Source organism: Parambassis ranga, chromosome 24 (assembly GCF_900634625.1).
Source record: "Parambassis ranga chromosome 24, fParRan2.1, whole genome shotgun sequence".
NCBI classification, from domain to species: domain Eukaryota; kingdom Metazoa; phylum Chordata; class Actinopteri; family Ambassidae; genus Parambassis; species Parambassis ranga.
In genome coordinates, this window is record NC_041043.1 from 1,845,367 (window position 1) to 1,868,840 (window position 23,474).

At 40.4% G+C, this 23,474-nt stretch overlaps 1 protein-coding gene across 1 annotated transcript; it reads right to left on the reverse strand.

Moving 5' to 3' along the window:
• Nucleotides 1-11,887: 11,887 nt before the first annotated feature.
• Nucleotides 11,888-23,205, reverse strand: gpr176 (G protein-coupled receptor 176). The gene is made up of 3 exons (XM_028397708.1): nt 22,509-23,205; nt 15,748-16,000; nt 11,888-13,300 (listed from the first exon to the last, which is right to left on the reverse strand). Exons 1-3 carry the CDS (start codon nt 22,729-22,731, stop codon nt 12,070-12,072), a joined length of 1,707 nt encoding a protein of 568 aa, XP_028253509.1. The 5' UTR covers nt 22,732-23,205; the 3' UTR covers nt 11,888-12,069.
• Between the last annotated feature and the right edge of the window lie 269 nt (nt 23,206-23,474).

A 23,474-nucleotide genomic window follows, 5' to 3' on the forward strand; every position in this document is an offset into this window, starting at 1 on the left:
CCTCACCGCAGTGTGCAATCACCCGTTTAATCCAGCAGGTGGAGGTAGAATTCCAACCAAACAACCTTCGATCAGGCCAGTGAGAGTATGATACTACAAAACCATCCAAGCAGAGCTGGGTCAGTGAAATACTGACAGTAATGGTAAAGGATTCCTGCCAAACCCAAACAAAGCCCACAGATGCTAATTAGATTCTGATGATGAATTCCTTTCAGCAGGGCTGTTTTTTAAACCAGAGTCTATTCACAAACCTGAGAAATGTTCTGAGGGTCAGACTAAATCCCATCCGTTCTTAGTGAGTCCCACCAGGTGGGACATGGATCGAGTAAACATTCATCCCAGAGTGCAGCCAGTGCAGCTTAGCATGAGGACAGCTTGTAGGTCTGTGTGCAAGAGCAGGAAAGAACAGTGGAAAACAAATTAAAGTCAGTAAAGTCCATCTCTGAAGGGATTCAAATGTTTCCCTATTATTTAAAAAAAAGATTTTGTTGTTTTTTTGGCATTAATTCTGAAAGGGTGTGTGTTTTCCCAGTCAAATTATGCCTTTATGTCAAAGAGATTTATTTATATTTATTTATAGTCAGAACTATCAGATTCCTGTGTGTGTGTATTCTTCTCATAAATATGAATAAATATTTGATTTTATTTTAACAGAAATAAAAAAATACTTACTATCAGGGTTCATCGGGAGGAGGACACAGATGCAAAGGCACAGAGCGGGTTAAAGTCAATAAACGGGTCTTTTTTCAAGGCCAGGAGGGAAAAAGCAAAAGTTCAAACTAAAAATCACACTTAGCATGGTAGCAAACGTGGCAGGTAAAACAAAAGGAAAACAATAAGTCTAAATGTAACTAGAAATCAAACAAGGCATAAGGTAAGACAAATCCAAAAACAGGGCCTAAGGCCCAACAAGATCATGAACATGGCATGGCAATAAACCTGGAGTCATGGCAGGGACAAACCCTCAGAGGAGTCGAGAGCACCCGGTGCAAGGAAGACACAGACTGAATACATGGGACCAGAGCAGACAATGAGACACAGGTGGCACACATTAGGAGAAGGCAGGTAATCACACAAGGAGGGAAACCACAGGAAGTAAAACGCAAGACAAGACACAAGGAGGATAGGACTATCAAAGAAATACAGGAAGCACAAGACAAACACCACAAGGAACAGCAAGAAATACAGAAACTCAGAGAAACAAAACACCAAACCTGAAGCTACAAGGAAACATGATAACCAAACACAGGATAAGTCAGCAAACCAAAACTAGGAAAACAAAGTACAAGGGAACACAGGGCTGTGACACTTTCACTCTGTAGCTTCCAAATTTCAAAAATATGATCAAAATAAGGTAAGGATATTTGACTAGTTGACATAATACTTTGTGTACCGTATTCAAAATCATCATGCAACTCATCTCCTTCTACTATTGGTCACTGACTTGTCAATGTTATATTTGTCTTTTGTTATACTGGAATGTGTTTTTCCATACATTACATATACATTTTAAGAGGTGTATGTGTAATAACAGCTTTACTTTACGAGGCTGAAGTCTGGTCAGCGCAACCTTAAACTAAAGGTTCAGTATAATAAACCAGAGCTTTTGCATCCAGATACCAGATGTATGTTCTCCTAAACTGAGTCTGAGCCTTTGTTACAAGGTGAAGTGAGTCATAGTGTGCTTATTAGTGAGCTGGCAGCAGCCTCCTGCTGGCTGAAGCAGGATTATTTTTGAAATGATAGAAAGAAACAGAATGTGTGTATTTCCCAGAAATGTCAAACTCTTCTATTATGTCTGAGTGTCCCAAACATCAAAGAACCTCTGCCTGTTGTTGTTGCTTAGTTACTCTGACGCTGACATCTAAAACTCTTCTTTGACCTAGATAATTGAAAATCTCGACAGACGTGACTATGCTTTGTGTGACACTGTACATTTGAAGCTTGTTCAACTTTCACAACATGACCCAGAGAATCTTAACTCAGCAGCTGTCTGCATACATCCATCAGACACATGTTTGCCTGTGATCATCGGACTGTAGAAGAGATCGTCATCTCTCAGCACGTCAGCCCGCTCACATCCTGACGCTTTGACATCTGCTGTCAGGAGAACATGAGTAACATGAAAACGTGCCAGTCTGATGTGTGACGTCTGTTCTGTAAGTGTGCATTGTCAGGAATGGAGAAAGCGCCTGGAGAATGGGGATCGGGCCTGTTATCATAATCAATCATGACCAGGCAGACATCTCTTGCTCTCACAGTGTGACCTGGGAAATATATCTTATGTTTGACTCAGGTTCATGGGTCTTAGTTATGACTTATGGCTCTCTTATCAGCTGTAAGATCTTTACTTGTTAACAATATTTCCAGGTGACCTTTGTCTTTTTTATGCACATAGCATGTATGATATGCCCATACCGGGATAGACATGATCAGTAAGGGGTTCCTACAGGGCTCTGCTGCCCCCTATTGGGACACAGGTGTTGCTTTTGTCTATTTTTGCCTCTCAAGTGTGTTATTGTTCTGTTATATGTATCAGTGTTTTAGTGTACCTACATAAATAAATAAATGAAACAAGAGTGTTATAATTGACTGAATCTGTGCATATAAAGGTCAGGTAAATTAAATAAAAAATAATGAAACACCTCATTATGTCACCTAATTAGGTGACATCAGGTAGACATGTTTAGAAAATGAAATGTCACAGTGTATCAGTGGTGTGCGTGCCTGTGTGTCTAAAGGAACAGGCTCTCTGCAGAATTAGGAAATACATGTCATGTTCAGGTCCAAATGTCAGCAGTCTGTGCTGGCAAATGATGAGAGTCAAAATGTTAAGCCTCTCAAGTCATATTCAAGTTAAACTATGTGAAATACTGACTGCAAAATGAAACAGCTGCAAAAATGAACGGGTTCTTTTCAGTATATCTCAACAGATAAAGCTTGAATATGATGTATAATTAACTTTCTAATTATGTAGCTCTTGAGAGAGTGAACAGAATCAAAATTGGAAAAAAAAATTAAACACTGCTTTTTTTGTTGTTGGTAGCCTTTGTGTGCTCTTTCACCTTTAATGTATGCACAAGTCAATAACAATCTCCATTCTGATAGGGCATTAGGCCACCTGGAAGCTTTATTTCCATTTTATTCATATGTAGGAATATGTGAATTTATAATAATAATAATAATAAAAGACTAAGAGACAAGATTTTTAGACATGTGTTTAACATTGTAAAAGGGTCTTATCAAATTTAAGTTATAATAATTTTCTAAACCTAACCAGTTACCTGCAGTGTTAACAACGCACTAATAAACACTGTAAAGAATTGTAAAACATAATCATGGCCTCTGATAACAGAATAGTCAATGATATGCATAATGTAATATTTATATTGTTTACCACTGCAACCACAGCAGCAGCAGCTAAGTTCACACATTTGTAAATCGTTGGTTGCCCCCCCTCCTAACCAAAATGGCAATCACCAGTGACAGGTCACCTGACACTTCTCCTGATCATGGAACAAAGGAAGACACAACAGTTTGTGCAAAGAGGCATGGTGGAGGTAAGGATCTGCTTCAGCAAGCAGATCTTTGATGTAGCCCCACCTCCACCTTGAACTCCTCTGTCTGACTTACAACACATCTCACTACTGTCATACTGTCTCATACATCTCCTGAACTACACTGACGTACTTCTATGTTGCTCCTGACTTCCAAACAGTACCATAGCTCCTCTCTCTGCATCCCGCCGTACGCTTTCTCTAAATCCACAATGATGTAATGTCATGATCTGCAGCTCCTTCTGACCATCTCTGACCTTCCCCTTTAACATTCCCTGTGCAAAAATGGCATCAATTGCATCAAAAATTCTCTTTCAGTGCATAAAGCCACAAAAATCTTCTTCCTTTCTTAGCCTAGTTTTCACTGTTCTTTCCTAGAGCTTCATTGTTCGGCTCATCAACATTATACCGCTAAAGTGCCTTCACTCTGCGCATCACCCTTCTTAAAGACAAGCACTAAGTGACATCTCCTTCCTCAGGCATGGTCTCATTCTCTGGAATCCCATTGAACAAACTAGTTAGAAACTCCACTGCTGACACTTCCACACCTCCACAGGTATGTCATCACGACCAGCAGCCTTTCCAATCACTTCTTCCCCCCTTCTTTTCCTCTCATTTTTCTCATTCATCTGCTCCTCCTCTGCTCCTTCCATCTTCTCTGCACACACTCCGCCCTTGTTAGTACTTTTCCACCTCTATCTCTTTCCCTGTCATTGTACTAATGTTAAGAGTCCCTATTGTCTGACCTCTACTCCTGCCTTTCCTCTTCTCTCTTTGTCTCCGCCTGCCTCCTCTCCTTCTTCGACCAACAGTGGTCCAATTTCCACCTGCACCCTGTAGGTTAACAGCACTGATGGCAGTCTTGACCGATCTGTATGGAATTCGAACTAAAGATTCACATGTTTAAATTTGGCATGTTTTATGCACTGTTAACCTCCTGACTCTATTGATTATTGACTGTACTCCCCCTATGATTAATGAATTCATTACCAGAAGCAGTCTGTTAGTGTGGCAGTGAAACCTCTGTACTGACATGAACCCTGCGTGTGTTCCAGTGAGCAGGAGACGCCCCAGGCGACCAGCGGCCTCCCAGAGGGATGATGTTTTGTTGCCTAAACATCCATGACAGGCTGAGCCCTTACTCTCTCTGAATCTAACCTTAAATACTGGCAACAAACTTTTAATGTTACACCTGTGAATATTAAAAAAGAAGAAAAAAAAAGACAGAAAACAGGACGTTCAGACACTGAGACATTAAGTGAAGCATGAGCAAGAACAGAAAGAAATGGTCTTACAGTACAGATTATATAAGAGCTCAGCCTATTCCTGCTTTCGCCATCATCGCTATGATTCTTAGAATTGGGGGAGAGGTTGCCATGGGGATATTTGCTGGTCAACACTCACCAGAACAGGTAATTGTTCCTCTTCATCTTGTTTTTTTTCTCCATGTCCTCATCCACATTTACCACCTTACTGAAATGTTGATGGTGTTTCTTTATTTTTGTGATATTTGTCTGATTTATTTCCCCTGCTACTTAAGGTCAGGAATTCAAACAAAACAACAAAGAAAAAAACAATGTGTGATCATTGTCGCATCAATCATTTAAATCTAAGAAGGCTTATTTCTGATTTAGACTCTTAGCTGAATCAGCCTTCAGTAAGTAAATTGGCAGCTAAAACTAATCACAGTGCACACTAGTAATGTCATATTTAATGTGCGTTCTTCCCCCTTCATTTATTTAATATGTTCAATTAAACATTTAAAAATGTTTTTTTTTTAATTAAATTATCATGTCTTTTTTTGTTTTAGCTCATTCACTTTGCATCAAGAGTCTGCCTGTTTGGGTGTGGCTTATTTTTATAACCTGAACAAATCAGGAGGCTTTATTTCCTGACTTAGCCAATGAGTGTGCTTGACAGTTTCTGTAAAAAAAAAAAATAAGATTTCACATACATAAAATGACACAAAATGGCTGATTTCATACAAACAGGGTGTGTTAGTGTTAGTGTGTGGGGGGGGGAGAACATGCATCACTAGCATCACCTCTGCTAGAGGTGACACCCTTTTATGTCTCAAAATACATTATAGATGAAAGATGAGAGACAGAGGTGAGGACAATGAGCAGCGCTCCGAGGCCTCATCAATGCAAATATGAAATCACTTCCTGAAAGCTGAAAATAACAATTACAACTAAAAAAGTCCTGTGGAGGCACAAAACTGAGCCTTTTAGAAAAACACACTGAAAATGAATGTCAAGCTCTCCAAAGACTGGAGTCACAATGATCTGACACCGGCAGTGATCACACCTGTCACAGTCATATTCGCACACTCTGAACAATCACACAGGCACACAGGACCTGCCTGCTCTTGAAGGTGTGAGGCTGTATCTAACAGCAGCTCAGAAAAAATGTCATTTCTATTACTTCTCTTTAAATGTTGGGCTGTCAGCCCTTAATGACAGATTCATCACATCTTGCTAATGGGTTTCAGGCCAGGATTCATGCAGAAATAGAAAAAGCACAAACTACTACTTTTTCCAGACTATCTCAGCTGAGCTGAGAGGAGAAGTCGAATCTCTTTGCCCTCTGGCACACAAACAGCATGTCTTCCACCTGTCAGACAGGATACATCTTATTTATTTACACCATAACAACAGCGCTTCATATGTCTCACACCTTCACATTAAGATTTTTTTTATATATTCTCATATTTAGTTGGGTCAGATATAATTTTGTTTTCCTCTCCCAGCTTCCACCACTTCAACAACAAATCTTTTGTCATTAAAATGACTTTGTATTATGTCCTTCATTCTGGCCTCTGCCACATGATTGATCAGCAGTGAGGGAAATAGGGAACCTGCAATAGGACCTTCGTCTGAAGCATCTGGGTTACCTGTTGCTTAGCAACCATGCTACTTAAGTCAGCCTTTGCTTCCCATTATTAGGGGTATCGGTAACAAAGAGAAGCAAGTTGTTAAAAACTCATTCATGCTGCATCTGTGAGTCCAATAAGTGGAATTGTTGGTAATGAATATTTCCATGGCATCTATAATGGCTCCTATTGATTTTCTCCAGGAAAAAGATAAGTTGCATAATAAGAGTGTGATCACTGTTATGTGTTTGAATGAAAGGACAGACAGAGATAGGCCTCTATGAATAGGAAATAATGGAGCTAAATAATTATTTTACCTAATTCTGGACAGGTCCCACTGATTTAATTTTTGGTTAATACAGTGTTGTATTGATCTCTCTTACAACACTCACACTGCACTAATGGATGATTATTGGTCAATTCTCATTATGACAGACTGTGTGTTTTTTCATGTTGTCATCCCCCATTCCAGTAGCATCTATATTTAGTTTAATAATATATGCACACATGTGTTTTGACTTCATATCATTTTGGACCTTGAACAAATATACATTTTTTGCATATGGGCCGAAATTTGACCCTGTCTGCTCTGATTGGTCGGCTGTAGTGGTACTGCTGTTCATTCAGTAAATACTATTAAGAATGTCTTTCATATCATCTTGTCCTTGTGAGGAGAGGTCAGATGACAAAGGTTAAACTTAAAAACCAGGAGCAGCACCTGGACCACACTCACCCCGCAGCCTTATTTATCACTGTAACCATGACGACCAACAGCCACCAACTTTGATGACTAAGGCATTTTTAATGCAAACCATGACATTAACCCAGCAGAATGCTTTAAACTACAACACCTGTTTCATTCTGTGTTCTGCTCGTTTCTCCTATACTGCCATCAGTGAAGATGATTTATTTTTCATTATTTTTCTTTCAGAGCAGGGATCCTGGTCTTTGATATGTACAGCATGTAACAGACTTTTAGCCCTTTTGAGCTGAAATAAGAGACACTTACACTTATACTGCACAATGATTTATGTAAAAAAAAAATTAGGAGTATTGTGTTAGCATTTTCAACCTAGTTTGTAAAAATGTGCATAATCAATTTAACAGCTGAAATATAAAAGTAAAAATTAAACAGCATTAACTGGAGTCTAAATGATGGATGTCTCCCTGAATTTCCATCTCTGTTTTCATTCCCTAGTAACAGCCTTGAATTGATTGTATCCACCAACTCCATAAGAAATACATTGCCATTTTCCAGAGGACTATCCATGGAAACGAAGACTGCAAAGAAAAACAATGCTGACGACGCCAGTGACGTCATGAATAATACCACCTACGACAATTCCTGATTCTTAGATTACAATAAACCAAAGCTGATAACAAATGCAGACTTTGTTCTCGTGCTCCTGTTCCTCATGTGCTCCTTCTTACACTGGCTGCAAAGGAGATTAAACTTCTACAGTAGGGAGTGCAGCAGCTATAATTTGCTTTAATCTATAATGTTGCAGCCATGATTTACTCGATTATTTCAGTGAGTTTGATGAAGAGAGACACATTCATGACATTTTTTTTCTATTTTGAAAACTTGTTGTTGGGTGCCTACAGAAAAGTGACAGAAAACACAAAGCTCTTGCGTAGGCAGTAAGCTGCTGATCTCTTATTAATACATCAAGGGTGTAATGACCCCATCAACCACAACAACAAAATCCCTCAATGCAGAAAAACCTGCTGCTTTCACAGAAAAGTCAGCCAGGAGTGAGAAAGGATACGTGTTTGGATTTTGGCTGTTTTGTCTGAAATGCCTGTGAAAGTCGTACATGTGCAGGGAAGCACACAAATAGACCACCAACAGCAGAAAGGGTGGAAAATTAGCATATTTCTTCATTCACAATTGCATATGTCAATTTTTTTTTTGTTTCTTTGCGAGCCCTAAAAATTCCTTCTTGGTTTAAAGTGGTTCATTTTCTGTGGGGGTTCACTTTAAAGTCTGTAGCTCTGTACAAGTGATGCTGTTGGCTTAGCCACCCTGAAAGAGATTACTATCAGTGCACCAGCATATCACATATACCACATGACATATCATCCAGTTTAAGAGATAAGTTGATGATTTTTGAATGGGATTCAATTAGAAGACTTCATTTCTAAGCCCCAATAGTTGCTGTTTGGTTGGTTCTCCACAATCTGTTTCACGTTCCTGTATTGTATATAACATGACTAACAAAAAATGCCATCTTGCCATGTAAGTGCAGAGGATGCTATAGGTGTGAATACTTTGTTTTCATTCCTAGTGAGCTGGAGTTTAGTCAATCTAGAGAAAAGAGGCCAAAACTGCAGCTGAATTAGCGATCCAAGAGGATACAGCTGGTGGGGACCATCCAAAAACTAAACTGCTGAAAGCAATCAGTGATTGGCAGTGCCTTTGCTTAAGATTTCAGTGCTGACAGAAACAGAACCCTTCTGCTGCTAAGAAAGTTACACTAACCTGAGGGAGTTCATGGCATTTTACTCTAACCTAAATTAGATTTAGACAAAATAGACAGAGCAACAGGGATTTTAGCCTATATAATTTTTTAAGATTCTGATTGAACTGTGGTAAAGCAGTGGCAGGCAAATGTCTCACGTACACCACTGACATGCAGACACTGCCATGGCAATAGCATGAAACAGTAGCAAATATTCCTCTGTAAAAACAGTGTTATCAAATGATGACTAAATAGACCTTGTGCCAAAGAATAGTACTTCTTTCCAAGACCAAGAACGAACTGCAGTGACAACTTTGTATAGCATTGGTATCTTTTAATAACTCAATAAATTACAGATGCATTCAAAATTCATGAAAACTTCAAATCTCAACAATTTTGTTTAGAAAATTCAGTATTTGTGTAAAAATGTCCATTTTCTTTTCATCAGTGCTGTGGCCTGATCAGATTTGACTGACAGTGGTGGGAACTATTCTTTGATTGGTTCACAATTTAAATACCTAAAGAGAAGAAGAAAAACAAAACTACAAAACATAATCTGAAAAGGTAAGTTCAGAAAATATTGTGTTCATGTCATCGCTCACAGTGAGAAGCTTATTCAGAAAATATTTTCAATGTCATGTCACTCTGAACTCAGGGGTGTTTGATAAAAGATTCAATTCTGTGCTGCACCATTAAACCTTCACATTCAGTTGTATTCATTTTCCATTTATTTTCTGCCATTACTAGTGATGTGTAAAGCTTTTAAAGGTCGCAGGAAGAGAAAGTTGTGATGTTTGAATAAGCCTTGGATCAAATCAGATGGGAAATATGAACGTATTCTTCAAAAAAAAAATAGAAAAAAATCAATGTATGAGGATGTTAGACCCAGTGCATGCTGTACAAACCACAGCAGCTACTATCCTGATACAGTCATCGCCCCAACCGACGTTTCAGAACAAACAAATTACTCATCTCCTTTCTGCTCTTACAGTAGTAGCTGTGGATATTGTTCCAAGTCAGGCGTGACTGCACGATTGTGCCTGATAGCAGCGCGGGTAGGATTGAGGATAGATTTGTGGACATAGCAATGGATTGTGGGTAAGCCCCCGGAGGGAGTTACGGCTTGACAAATATTTGAAGTGCAGCCCAGCTCTGTTTACCTCAGCCAAAGGTTCAGGTTGAGGCTGTTACTATTGAATTATGCATCACAAAGAACTGCAGAGGAGCCAGAAGTGTCAGTCAGAACACTTTAAATCTTTTCACAGTACTTCTCCTGATAGAAAACATGGACTGGTAGCTATAGCTCAACGTGACTTTCTAGAAAAAAAAATCAATAAAGTTGATAGGAGCTGGTCAATACGACGGCGTATTAGGGCCAATGTAAGAAAAAAAAATACTGACCCGGAAGAGGAGGGGGGGGCAATATTCTGAGATTTAAAGTCGTAAATTTACGAGATTTAAAGTCGTAGATTTACGAGAAACAAAGTCGTAAATTTACGAGATTTAAAGTCGTAGATTTACGAGAAAAAAAGTCGTAGATTTACGAGAAACAAAGTCGTAAATTTACGAGATTTAAAGTCGTAGATTTACGAGAAAAAAAGTCGTAGATTTACGAGAAAAAAACTCAGAAATTTGCATCCGTTTTTCCTGGTCATGGAATTATGTCGCGTTTCCATACATGCATACATGCACACGGTTTATGTGTACAGTTTACATATGTGTAAACTGGATAAAAAGCAACTGTTTTTTTATCACGGTGTTGTGAGAGTTGTAGGCCTATATGCCTTATAATAGGAAGGCAGTGAGTACGTGTGTGCTTACCTGTGTGTGAGTGTGCAGGATACAGGACAGCGTGTTTGTGTAGGAGGGGAAGAGAAGATGACTTGTTAGCTTGAGAGAGGAGCGATTTATTAACAAGAAGTATATGTACAGCGTAAAGAATATGAGAACAAAGCTGCCTGCAAGGACAGGAAAGTGCTCTGGTCCTCCAGCTGTTTGTGACGGTGGGGGTTAACCACGAGCACCGTAGCTCGTCCTCTGTGCTCCCTGACTATGGTCGGGAGGTTGAAGCAGGAAAGGTTATCCACGGTGCTATCTTCTTCACAGCATTGTCACAACTTGATGAGCTTTTCCACGGCGACCGTGACAGCAAGCGGCGTGTCTCCAGATTTGCGACTTTATAGCCTAATGTCAGAGAATATCTGAGGTCTTCCCGTAAATTTGCGAGTTTTTTTCTCGTAAATCTACGACTTTTTTTCTCGTAAATCTACGACTTTAAATCTCGTAAATTTACCACTTTGTTTCTCGTAAATCTACGACTTTTTTCTCGTAAATCTACGACTTTAAATCTCGTAAATTTACGACTTTGTTTCTCGTAAATCTACGACTTTAAATCTCGTAAATTTACGACTTTAAATCTCAGAATATTGCCCCCCCCTCCTCTTCCGGGTCAGTATTTTTTTTTCTTACATTGGCCCTAATACGCCGTCGTAGGTCAAAGATCATCAACCTGGACATTTTCTTCATTCTTTTTTTATCCAAACAAACCAGTGTCCTATTGTTTTCATTCTATTTTTCACAATAATCTGATTTTAACGTATATTTGCATACCTTCATTTTAAGAAATCCACTTACAGTCAACGACACATATCACATTAGACACAAAGGTACGTTAATGTCAAATATTTCAGTCAAACATGGATACAAAAAAACAGTCCCACAAAGAGTTAAGTGAAAGGATCCACAGTAAAGGTGTGTTCATGTACAGAGTGCAATCACAGCATATCCATTATACAAAATGTTGTCAAGAGCTCCAATATCTCAACTGTTTGCTGCAGAAATACATTATCCAATATCAGTGCATCTGTCAGAGTGTGTGCAGGGAGGTCTACCCTAATAAAAAAAGATTTGATCAATCAAAAAAGAGATTGAAAATCAGCCTTCTCAACTGTTGTAGAAGTTATTTATGAAACTGCAGTGAAGGTTTTGATAACATTATAAATATTGGATATCAAATTGATTTTGGTGCCTTTTGTGCAGTAATAAAATGGGGAATCTGAACTTCTACAACGGCTACAAATGTAGAGGTTTAAATTAGTCAAAAGGAATGACACACGTATTAATATCTTGCTAAAGTTTGCTCAACCCAAGTGGTGAGATGTCTCCAGCAGAATTGTGTTCATGGATCCACAGTGGGTATTGTGCTGACCTTGTTGTTCCTACTGATGCGGCGTTCAGGCCGTGGCCTGGGCAGTTTGGTCTGGATCAGCTCCTCAGGTGTGTTACCCAGAGGAGGCAGCAGCCTCTTCTTGCTGTTCCTGGTCTCAGGTAACCATTGAGGTGGCAGCTCAAATGGTCCAAAGCCAAACTGTGGGGAGTCTTCTGCTTCTGTAGGCGTGGCAGGTGCCACCTGTGAAGAAGAGGTGTAGACGCATGTGTGGACCGGAGAGGCTCGAGGCACTGTGATTGGAGGAGGCACCTCCTTAGTAATAACCAGCACTCCTCCTGCCCCAGGCTCCTTTTTGGTAATCGCTTCACCTCTGAAGCTTCCGAGTCTTGACCCACACTTTTGGTCCTCTTTGGGCCCTGAGGCGCCTCCCTGAGATGGGATCTCATTCTCATTCTCAACCTCCTCCTCTTCTTCTTCTTCCTCAGAGGGTTTGAAGATCTGCTGCTGACCAATGTTAAACATCTCCAGTAGCTGGCTCCCAGAGCGACCAGCTGTCTCCAGTCCCACTGGTTCCCCGATGACACCCTCTGCACCTAAAGAGGCCAGACCCCCAGTGCTGACCACATTACGTCGGCTGTACCGTCTGTGAATCCTGGCCAGCAGCTCCAGCCAGCTATGGCGGGCTGAGCGGTTAACAGTCAGAAAAAAAAGAGGGTTAGTGAGCAGGGTCACTTTAGGAAGCCAAAGGGCAGTGAGATACAATGAGACGGGCAGCTCCTGAGTGTCTGCCAAAATGGTGCGATAGACCACCAAGGCTCCATAGGGGGCACTGCAGGCAGAGAAAGCTAGCACCACAGCCAGCAGAGTGGCGTGCAGCTCAGCTTCTCGCTGTGACACGTATGGGATGGAAATGCTGTTTTGGGGAGTCCGCAGCGCAGCGATGATGACCTTCTTCTTCTGGCTGGCACTGAGTGCTCTGCGGATCAGCAGCATGAAGAGGAAGACCAGCACCAGAGGGAGGATGACCGTGGTGACGTTGTATATCAACACGTAAACCATGTGACCCAGGGAGCGAGCATGGTCATCTGAGCAGGACGAGGTGACGTACACATCTGTCACATTGGTCACAGCGAACACAGGGAGGCTGGCAACAGTTGCATGGACCCAGATGTAGATGACCAGATCTCGAGATCGTGCATCCGAGATTTTTCTCTCTAATGGGTACAGCACTGAGTAGTATCTACAAACAGAGACACAAACATTTCAGCTTAAAGGATCAGGATCAGAAAAGTTTTAACAGTGACACCTGTGGCTGACAAGTGAACTGCAGGCAGGCTGTTGATTGCCCTCACACTTGCACTACTGCATGTTTTATAGCTATAAATATAATATTAGTAGTTAGAGGATCTAGGTGAAATAGCCAGATTACTACTGCACAGCCAAGTTACAGCTTGCTGGCTAACAGACCGTTTTTGCATAGCTGTTTGATGGATTGAATTGGTCAACAACAACTTTGATTAGCTTAGCTTACTAGCTTGATGTTAGCCAATAAAGGAACCTGAAAACAGCTAGCTAACCAATGTAGCACCTGAAAATGTGGATGAATTAGAATTACACACTATGTTGCAACACTAGGTAGCATTTTGTCCTTGATCAGAAGTAAGCTAACATTAGCATGTGCACGTGGAGACTGAGATTGGTTAACATTAACCAATAAAGAAAGTCACAATTAATACCAAAGAAAAGACATTTTTTACACTTTTGTATTGCTGTTTGTATTTAAATGCAAGGATCAAACTTGCCACATGTAACCCTAACAGATTTGCACAGCAATGTCCTAAGAACAAAACTCCTATCTGCAGGATTTTCTATTTCCTATTTTCCTAAGAACCCAATACCTTGAAGAAAGTAGATTTTTCAGATAGGAGTTTTTGCACTTTGGCCATTGACAGGTGTTGGATCTGCTTTAAAAATAGGTCTGTTAGTGTTACCTATCTTTTGTCAGTCAAGCTTATACAGCATATGGTAAGGTGATTTTGGGGAAAATACAAAAATAAACAGAGGGTAAATTAAAGCATCAGGCTCTCACACTATTTCCATGGATGCGCAACTAATAAAACAATGTCAGATAAAGCTGGAATTACAATTCTCTCCTACTGAAGTATGAGTTTCAAGTGGTTTTGCTGGAAAGACAGTTTATTCATTGAATCCATTAGTAGCAAATAGACAAAAAGGTGGGGTTACTGCATTACAGGGGCACATCAATATAATGTCACGTGTAGTTCAGTCTACAGTTATTTATTTCAACAAACATAACAGACCATTTTAATAGCTACTTTAAATGTGCTAATAACACCCCACTAAATCATACATATTTATCACTAACTTTAGCTGGAAAGGGTTGAAAGAATTTTCTCTCTGTTTGTTAACTTATGCAGAGGCTTTTTTAGTGCACACCCACAACAGTAGATCCGCAGATATACACAATAAACATAATAGTATGTAGATTGACTTTCATTATTATTATTATTATTATTAACCATAAGCCAAACAAATCACACAAAAGACTTATTATTATTATTTCCCAGGGCTGCCTCAGTTACGATACTGTATGAGAACACAAGCTGCAGTCTCAACCTCTCTGTACATCTACAGTCTGGATTACCCTCCTGGAGAATAAATAATTCATTGGTTTGATATCATTTTGACTGTATTTGTTGCTATGGAGGCGAGACAATCTTTACAGCAGCGGGACTAAGGCTGCGGCAAGGCAGGCTTTTTTAAAAGTTTGCCTGCCTAAAATATTATAAATGACAATTTAGAAGGGCCTTATGTGCTCGTTTTTGGAGGGGATTATTTTTTTATTTCCTGCTTTCTGGCACAGTCACCCTATTCACTAATCCTCAGTCCATTAACATTACATGCTATGAGCCCAGAAGGTACATCATCAGCTATTCTGATGAGTGATAAAATAAAGGTATCCCAGATTACATGGGCAACCTCTTTGTGTGCATAAACGCATGCTGGTATTTATGTTATTCAAACATTTTATGATTGCACAACACGGCCACCATTATGGCTCCAATATGGATTCCAGGGTTGGGTATAAAGTTTAGCTTTCAATGAGCAAGGGCATGATTACTTTATGTCAGTGTGTGTGTGTGAGTGTGTGTGATTGGGTAGCTGCAGCCAGCTCAGGCTGCTGTTGACTATAATACTTAGCTCAGCAGGGAGGCTTGGGACACACACTCCATCGATCAGCCTCTTACCCACATCACAGGCCATTGATGAAGATTGAAAAAGACTTTTCCATCCACCATTTAAAGCTGCCTCTCCTGTGCACTGTTCACTTCCAGGTGCTCTCATAAAGAGACTCTAGGTGTCCGTGTATATAATCTTTCAATAAACTGATTAAAGGATTGATTTAAAGAAACAAATTCTCCAAATTCATTGCAGTGAGTAGGAGGAAGAGGTGCTCACCAACCTTTTTCAAACACAAAGTCAGTGCTTCTGGCTGCACAGCCAGCGAGCAAAACAACAAAGCATCACCCATTCTCCTCAGCCAACAGAGGGCTCTTGTGGTTCTGTGAGAGGTCATTTTTAATTTCAATTCTAAAGCCACAAATATTGATGACTCAAAAACCCATTATCTCCATCTGCAGAACTGAAAAGCATTCACGAACAGACCTGTCGAGCGCGATGGCGCTGAAGCTGAGCACAGTGACGGAACAGAAGAGTTTGTGGAGGAACTTGAGGGCCTTGCAGAGCAACAGCGTGTGAAGCCACCAGCAGCAGCGGGGGCTGGCTCCGAGCGCCACGTCAAAGGGGACGCACACCAAGCCGGCGCAGATCCCCGAGCATGCCAGGTTCTTCACAAAGCGATTGGTCACAGATTTAAAGACATTTGTGCAGCAGGTGCACCACAACACTGTGGCATTGCCTGTGAGAGGAGAGAGGAGAGAGAAGAAGAGAGGTAAGATGTGAATAACAATGAGAATATGTTTATATATTTTTGTATAATTTCATTTGCAGAAACAAAATAAAGCGTGTGATGTAACTACCCTTTAAAACTGAAATCAGGTCTGTACACTACACATTTGTTAGGCAGGTTGTTCCAGCATCTTGGAGAACACACCACAGCTCATGCTCATGTAATCCCTGTGATGTTGAGATCAGAGCTCTGAGTGGATTATCTGCTGCAGAAATAAGATTATTCTTTATGATTCTGGCTGAATGTTTGTTGTTGAATTTGGGACAGATCAGACTCCTCCCTGATGGCACTGCTTTAAGATAAGAATCTAAATATCGGAATGTTTCCCTCGCTCTAATATCACCAAGAACAAGTGGCACTGCTGGAGGTTGAGACCTTTTTTGGTCTGTATGGATAAATCCAAAATTCAGACAGTCACCTGATGTCAACTTTTGACTTTAATCTCAGAATTTAGTCAGACGTTTTAAATACAAACTACTGGGTTTTGACCTTAAGAGTCTTCAGATTAAAGTTCATTTAAGGTCAAAATTTTGATCACAATCACATTTTTTTCTGAGAAGATGTTCAGAATTCTCTGAAAAAAGTCAGATTAAGTCAGAAGTGTACTTCTACTACTTAAATTGTCACATTACTGCCTGATCTATAATCTATAAAAAAAGAAACTTTTGATCCAGGACAATTAAGAAATAAATTTTACAGCCACTATGAAGACTATTGCTGCTAGTATCCATTTTGGTGATAACAACCCAGTGAAAGCACATGAGGAACAGTGTGTACTGAGCACAGCACTCATTCGGGTATTTAACAATTCCCCTCAGATAAGCAATATTCTGTTTTAAATTGGCTTTTTGAAGACTGATTTCTAGCACTTTTGATTACGTGCTGCATAATGATCCTCTTTGCAGGCGGAAAAGAATCAATTAAACCTAAATGGAGTAAGACGGGCGCAGCATCGAGTGCAAGCAGGGAACTGTGCCATTTTTTTATGTTAAGGTCTCTCTCTGTAATTTGGAGCATGGAGATGCTGATGATTGTTAATACGGTTTTAAAAGGTGAACTTTATACTTCCTGTGGTGCACACTGACTGATGTCAGGTCACACAGGGCCACGTGTGACACCAGCCCCTTCAAATGTAATTACCCACAGAGAGCTGTTGGTAACAGAGCACAATGTTCTGCACTAAACAAGGCTGCTCTTTCTTTCTGATGTTTTCAGTCAATCATGAAAAGATTATTTAAGAATAAATGCAAAAGAAAGAAGAACAAACTCAAGATGTAGAAGGTTGCTTTTCTGGGGAACATTAACTGCAGGATTTGAGGAACACAGTGTGATACAGAGCAGTGCACAGGTTTTTCAGGGAAGCCCTAATATAGCTGTAATTAATGAAGTATGCTCAGGCTCTGCATTCACAGGTGATAATGAAATTAGTATCATTTGGAAACCACAGTTACATTCGTTACGTTCATTAGACCAGATAATGCAGGTGTTGTCCTAGGAACAGCGCATGAGACATAAAGGACAGAGGAAGCTAACAGAACCTTATGGTGTGTGGTTGTGTTGTTGCACTAATTTAACTTGCTCATGTTTAATCTGGTCAGCAAAGGCAGACTGTTTTAACAGAAGTTTAGCTGCTAGCTGGGCATCACACGCAATTTTTGGTGTATAAAACATCAGACATAATTTAAGATGTTAAATTTATGATATGTCTGGACCATTTCTAGCAGTGATCTACTCAGAAACAATCACTGCAGATCTTTGATCATGCTATAATACCATGATGCATAAAAACACATGGCATGCAAAACCTGCCTGGAGTAGAGTGCAAATGCCAAACAACTCCCTGATGAAAACAGAATAAGAGGAGGAATATTAAAGGAAAATAAATTGCATGAGGATGACAGAGCTGAATTTATATCATTTCAGACAGACAATTCACACTGGAGTTAATCACTGAGTTCCCACTTTGTTTAGAAATCACCAATAAGCCCATTGAGACAGACAGCACAGCTGTGATGCTGCTGCAGCATGTGGTATATGTGATGCTAGAAGAACTTCTTAGAATTTCCCACCTGCACTAAAGAGCGAGCTTGTTAAGATCGAGTGCATCACAAACACAGACACAACTCTGACTGTCTATTAAAATATGTGTCCTTGTATTTAATGGTTAGAGTTTCAATTGTCTGAAAAAAAATCACTGTGTCCTTTTTTAAACACTCACCTCCACACTCCACACTCCAGGAACACCTTGGTAACCACACTAAATGTAAATTGCTTTTATTCCCTACTTAACAAATGGTAGCACAACAACAGGTAGCACAAAATAAAATAAAACACAATTCAAAATGGCTGCTTGACAGTAAGTGTCATGTCTGGCTTTGTGTAGATGACCTGCTGTTTATCAGTCAGCCAGGTGTCTCCCACAGAACTGAATGCGTGAAACATAATTAACTAGAGAGAAAGCTAGTTCACATCATTCCTCACAGAATCCTTTTACAGTCTTTGGCAGTGGTCAGACGGTGCACTGTTAGACGTTAATCAGATTTACGGTAAAACTCTGATCTGTGCTTTATCGGTTAAACTGGATAACTGTCTCTCTGGAAATGTAATATTCTTTCTGAGAATTAGATGAGATTAATGTGACTCTCGTGTCTGTACATTTAAGCAAGAAGAGGAATGTTAGCCTATTGTAACGTATTATAAAACTTCCTTCCTAAGGCTTGATGTATGGTTTTTGGGGATGTGCATATTTATTTATTTATTGACAAATAATGGTTTGCATCATCATATGTGAGCAAATGTCATTTATATGTGTGCAGTAATAAAACTTAAAGTGCTAGTTGTATTTTGACATTGTAATCATTGACAGTAAAAACTATGGACAATGAGCCGTTTTTAGGCTTAGTGGGAGGCTCCGGGATGCTCTGACCACCGCCATGTTGGCAGAGTCACGTCCGCCAAAACTCCAAATATGGACAAAGGGGAAGCACGAGCGGAGTTTTGGGGGGGCGGGCGATCGTGGACGCAGGAAACTCGTGCTGTGATATGGCTACCATCTGTTGCTCAAGCAGCAACACCCATAATTATGCGTAAGTTTAGGTCTGAATATAAACCAGTGAGTTACAAACACAAACACAGTTCCTCAAATGGCCACTTGAGGCTGACTCCAAACGTGAGTCAAACGTAGACCTCCATGTTAAAATGTCAAAAAAAAAAAAAAATAGTAAAACACTCTGAATGGCAGTTGTGTGCTATCACAGGCTGCAAAGAAGTCTGCTTTGTGTACAAAAATTACACACATTTAAAAAACAAACCTGGATGAATATATTTTGCTTCGATACATGTTTTTTTTTACTTGAAAGCTTATCAAGGTAGAAAACATCATTCAATAAAGGTAATGTGAATTGAAAATACCATTTTCAATTCACTTGCGGTCACAGTGTCCTTCCGCCTTTGCACACATATTATCCTTCTTAACCTTCCATTTCTACTTCAAGTCTAAGCATTAGTTTGAATGCTGTATAAATATGTTGATGCATCATGCACAGGACAGATTCCAGCTGCATTCATCAAAGCTGTACAAATGATTTCCTCTGAGAAAAAGCTGATGATATCTTTCAGCCAGTCACATTCATTTGATTTTCTTTGGAGGTCAACGCAAATTAAATTACGTCACCATTGAACAGACAGAAGACGTGTCGGCATGATGGAACCATTGTGGGTTATCTAATAGAGTGCAAAACTCTTTTTGAAATCATGAAAGGAAGCTTGAGGAAGTATGGACACACATTTTCATTCATTCATCACACCCTGACCAGCAGATTTTACTTGTATTGTATTTACACAACCCACAGGGGGGGCGCTATACATGTATGTGTTTCAATTAGCCTATCACTTGGACCACTGCTCTTGTTTTCCCAGGAGAGTCAGGCTGGGTAACCAAGATGGACGCCACAGGGAAAGCCACAGGGGTTTTGTTTACATTGGGTATTACCACTAGCTAAGATAATCATTGTTAACAATACAACAACACATTATACTGTACCTTTAAACATGTCTACCACTTTGAAGACAGATGGTACTCTTTAAAGAATTTAATGAGTCAAACGCTTTAATAAACAATATATATTACCACATTAGCATGCCTAATGCCTGGTTTACACTGTGCGATTTTTAGCAAAGACCACTGCATGAAACACTATGTGAAGTGAATGTAACAAACTTAGATTGTACAGTGATCATTTACTAAATCGCAGGCCATCACAGGTTACTACGTATGTCACCAGGCGAGGCGGAGGAGGACGTGGATGCGGGGTGACAGGTCGTAGCAGCTGTCACACTGTGAGTCAGTCATCCTAAATTTCTGACACCGCTAGAATTTTATCTCAGCTTATCTCTGGTCGCAAGACGCTGACAACGGCCGTCATGGAACCTGTCTCACAGTGCGACCTAAGACCACCAATTTAGAGCCACAACCAAAGATATCTCCACGAGTTTCCTGCGATGGTCGTCTTTTGTTTGCGACAGCCCAAAATCACACAGTGTAAACTGGGTATAAGGGGCAGCCATATTGGATTTTGGAGTTGTTCCACATTCCAAACTCCGACTTGTGGGGTTGTTGTAGCTGAAACTCCTTTAAGGAAGGACTCCAAAGGTTAGCCTCTTTGGAAGCCTGACCTGCCATGGACAGATGCTCTAACATAAAGTCGCTCAGGTCCTTCCGCCTAGACCTTCCTTCCACATCTAAATGTTGACCACAGGAGCCAGGCCTTCCCTTTACCCTCCATTGTTTTGACATGATGGAGGAAATACAGAGGATAAAAATGGGCATTTTAAGCATTGCTGCCTACTGGCATTTTTTTTACACTTGCGATGTCTCTCTGACCCTGCCACATTGCAGCACACAGCAGGAGGAGGTGTTGAGTCAAAGCAGTACTCATTTGGTCATTTTCTGCCACTTTCGGTGTTAGCTGCCCTGTGACACTGAACGATTTGTGCTCAAGGTCCAACCTTTCCAAACAACACCAGCAATCATCGCTGAGTGTTTTTCCTCCAGCAGTGAGGCAGGATGTCACAGCCACATTTGTGACAAATAACACAATCATTTGCAGCACTCATTTTAGGCAGGAAGATTATGTTTCTGGCTGACGATATGATGGAGGGAGCAGCCAGGACTGTGTGAAGCTGCTGCGCTCCATCCTCACTTCCATTATCATCAGCAGCAGCAGCAGCAGCAGCCACCTGTGTTGCTACTGGCACAAGCAGGAATATCTGTCACAGAGCCGGCACAGAATCAGATTAAAAAGAAGCTTAAAATGTGTGCCGTAAGTAATCTTTACTGTTTGCTAACTGCATGGTGAAATAGGTAGCTACCATCTGTCAGCTTTACAAGCACAGCAAACATGCCAGATTCTCTTTGGGTTACCAAGAAAAAAAAAGAAAGTAAGAATAAAAGTTTCAAACAGTGTAACCTAACTAACTTTCTAAGCATTGCTAGAGTAAGACACTCCCATCAGACATTAACAGACATCAGAGTATCAGAAATGAGTCCTAAAATTTGCATCAGCATGTTAGCATATTCTGCTTTTCCTCAGTCTGAAGTGGTTTAAGCATTTTATGGGCTCCCTCTATAAAAAAAAATGTGGTCTTTTATTATTGGATCATAGAGAAAATTAGCTAATGAGTAACAAAACTTTTTATTATTATTTTTAAGTTATTGTTATGCTATAAATGAACTAAAGTGTGGTCACATGACTGCAACATTACAACCAACTTAAATGCTCTTTTACAGTACAAGCACAAACTTGATGTTCTCATTTAACCACATGTTAGCAATCACTTGTTTTAAGACACTTAAAATGAAAATATGAAGAGGAGAGAAGAAGAGTTGGGCCATTTATATAACATCTTATTGATATATCATGTACAGCATGCTGTTATAACTCATATATAACATATAACAAGCTGTGGAATTTGGCCTCCAGGGCTCATCTGACACGTTCATTACATGTACATGGATATTTTCTCCCTTAGATGTAATGGAAAGTCTGGAAAATTGTGTAAATGACCAGTGATTGTGACTTTAGATACATGACATGTGAGGTGGCTGTAGATGAGACACGTGTGAAATTGTCAAATTCAGTAGATCAGACACAGGATAACACAAAGGGTTTGTTTTCATTAGTGAAACTTAGATCATCCAATATCTGCTACTGATTCTTTTTGCAACAAGAATAATCTAAGATTAGAGGAAAGAAAAAACACACTTTACTTTCACTAATATAGTTGCTTTTAAAATCCTTTTTGTATTGAAGATTGTCTCAGATATCCTTATTATTCTGGCACAATAGATGTCCACATAGGGAGATCTCCATGACCCAGATTTGTAGTTTGGGACAACATTAGAGCTACATCATACATAAAACATAAAAACTACATAAAACATAGCTGTTTTACTTACCGAGCAGTGAACCGATGAGGATGAGAACCTGGATGGTGGTGGTGAAGTCACGGTAGGCATGCTCCTGTATGAGCCGCTGCTGCGGCTGGTCCAGCCCGGTCTCCTCTGCAGTCGGGCTGCCGTCCCACCGGGTCGACGCGTTCAGGAGATCCAGCCAGAGGTGGGCTGCTGTGAAATTAACCGCACCGTCCCCAACTGTCGCTGTCCGGCTCCCACTATCCATGTCGAACAGATGTTTTTTTCTTTTAATAAGGCAGGCAAGGTATCCTCAGCCAGCCATGAAGAAGAGGAGGAAGAGACATGTCTGACCTGCTCGAATGGGGGAAATCTACATCATATGTTACACGGGTCATGGAGACGGAAGACGGATGCGCGCGGTGTGGTAATAAGTCAGAGGGGGGAACCATGGTGAGAGGATCACAGATCTGAGCACGGGGAAATGACAAGCCTCGGATGTGTGTCCCCTATTTTCCCAATGCGGATGCATGCCAGAAACCAGTCCGTGCGCAGCGTGGATGGATGGATGGATGCTACTATCTGTGGACCTAAAACCACACCGGGTTCCTAAGTGCCCATTCCGGTAATGAAGCCTGCACCATCACTCCCTCTCATTTTCTCTGTCCGTCTCTGCGTCCAGAATAAAAAAAGAAAGAAATATTGTGTACTGACAGGCTGTTACTCCCGCTGCCGCTGCCAATCGCACTGTCAGAGCCTGTTTATTGGTAGACTGGATGGTGTGGGGAGACCGCAACAGAATAGCTCACAGTGTGAGGTGCAAGACTGGAGAGGAGAGCCCCTCCTTCCCTTCTCCTCCTCCTCCTCTTATGAATGGCCAAGCAGCCAGGGGAGCATGTCTAAATGTCACACTTACAATTGACAAATGAGTGAAATGTTCATTTAATTTTAAGGCTGCATTACTTTTAAAATGAAACACCTGAAAAGCCATGCTTCTAAACATAATTTTCA

Coding starts and splice junctions, on each gene's coding strand:
- gpr176 (XM_028397708.1), bottom strand. CDS start 22,731: ATGGATAGTGGGAGCCGGACAGCGACAGTTGGGGACGGTGCGGTTAAT. Junction 16,001..22,508: donor CCTCATCGGTTCACTGCTCG/GTAAGTAAAACA, acceptor CTCCTCTCACAG/GCAATGCCACAGTGTTGTGG. Junction 13,301..15,747: donor AGCGCCATCGCGCTCGACAG/GTCTGTTCGTGA, acceptor CTCTGTTTGTAG/ATACTACTCAGTGCTGTACC.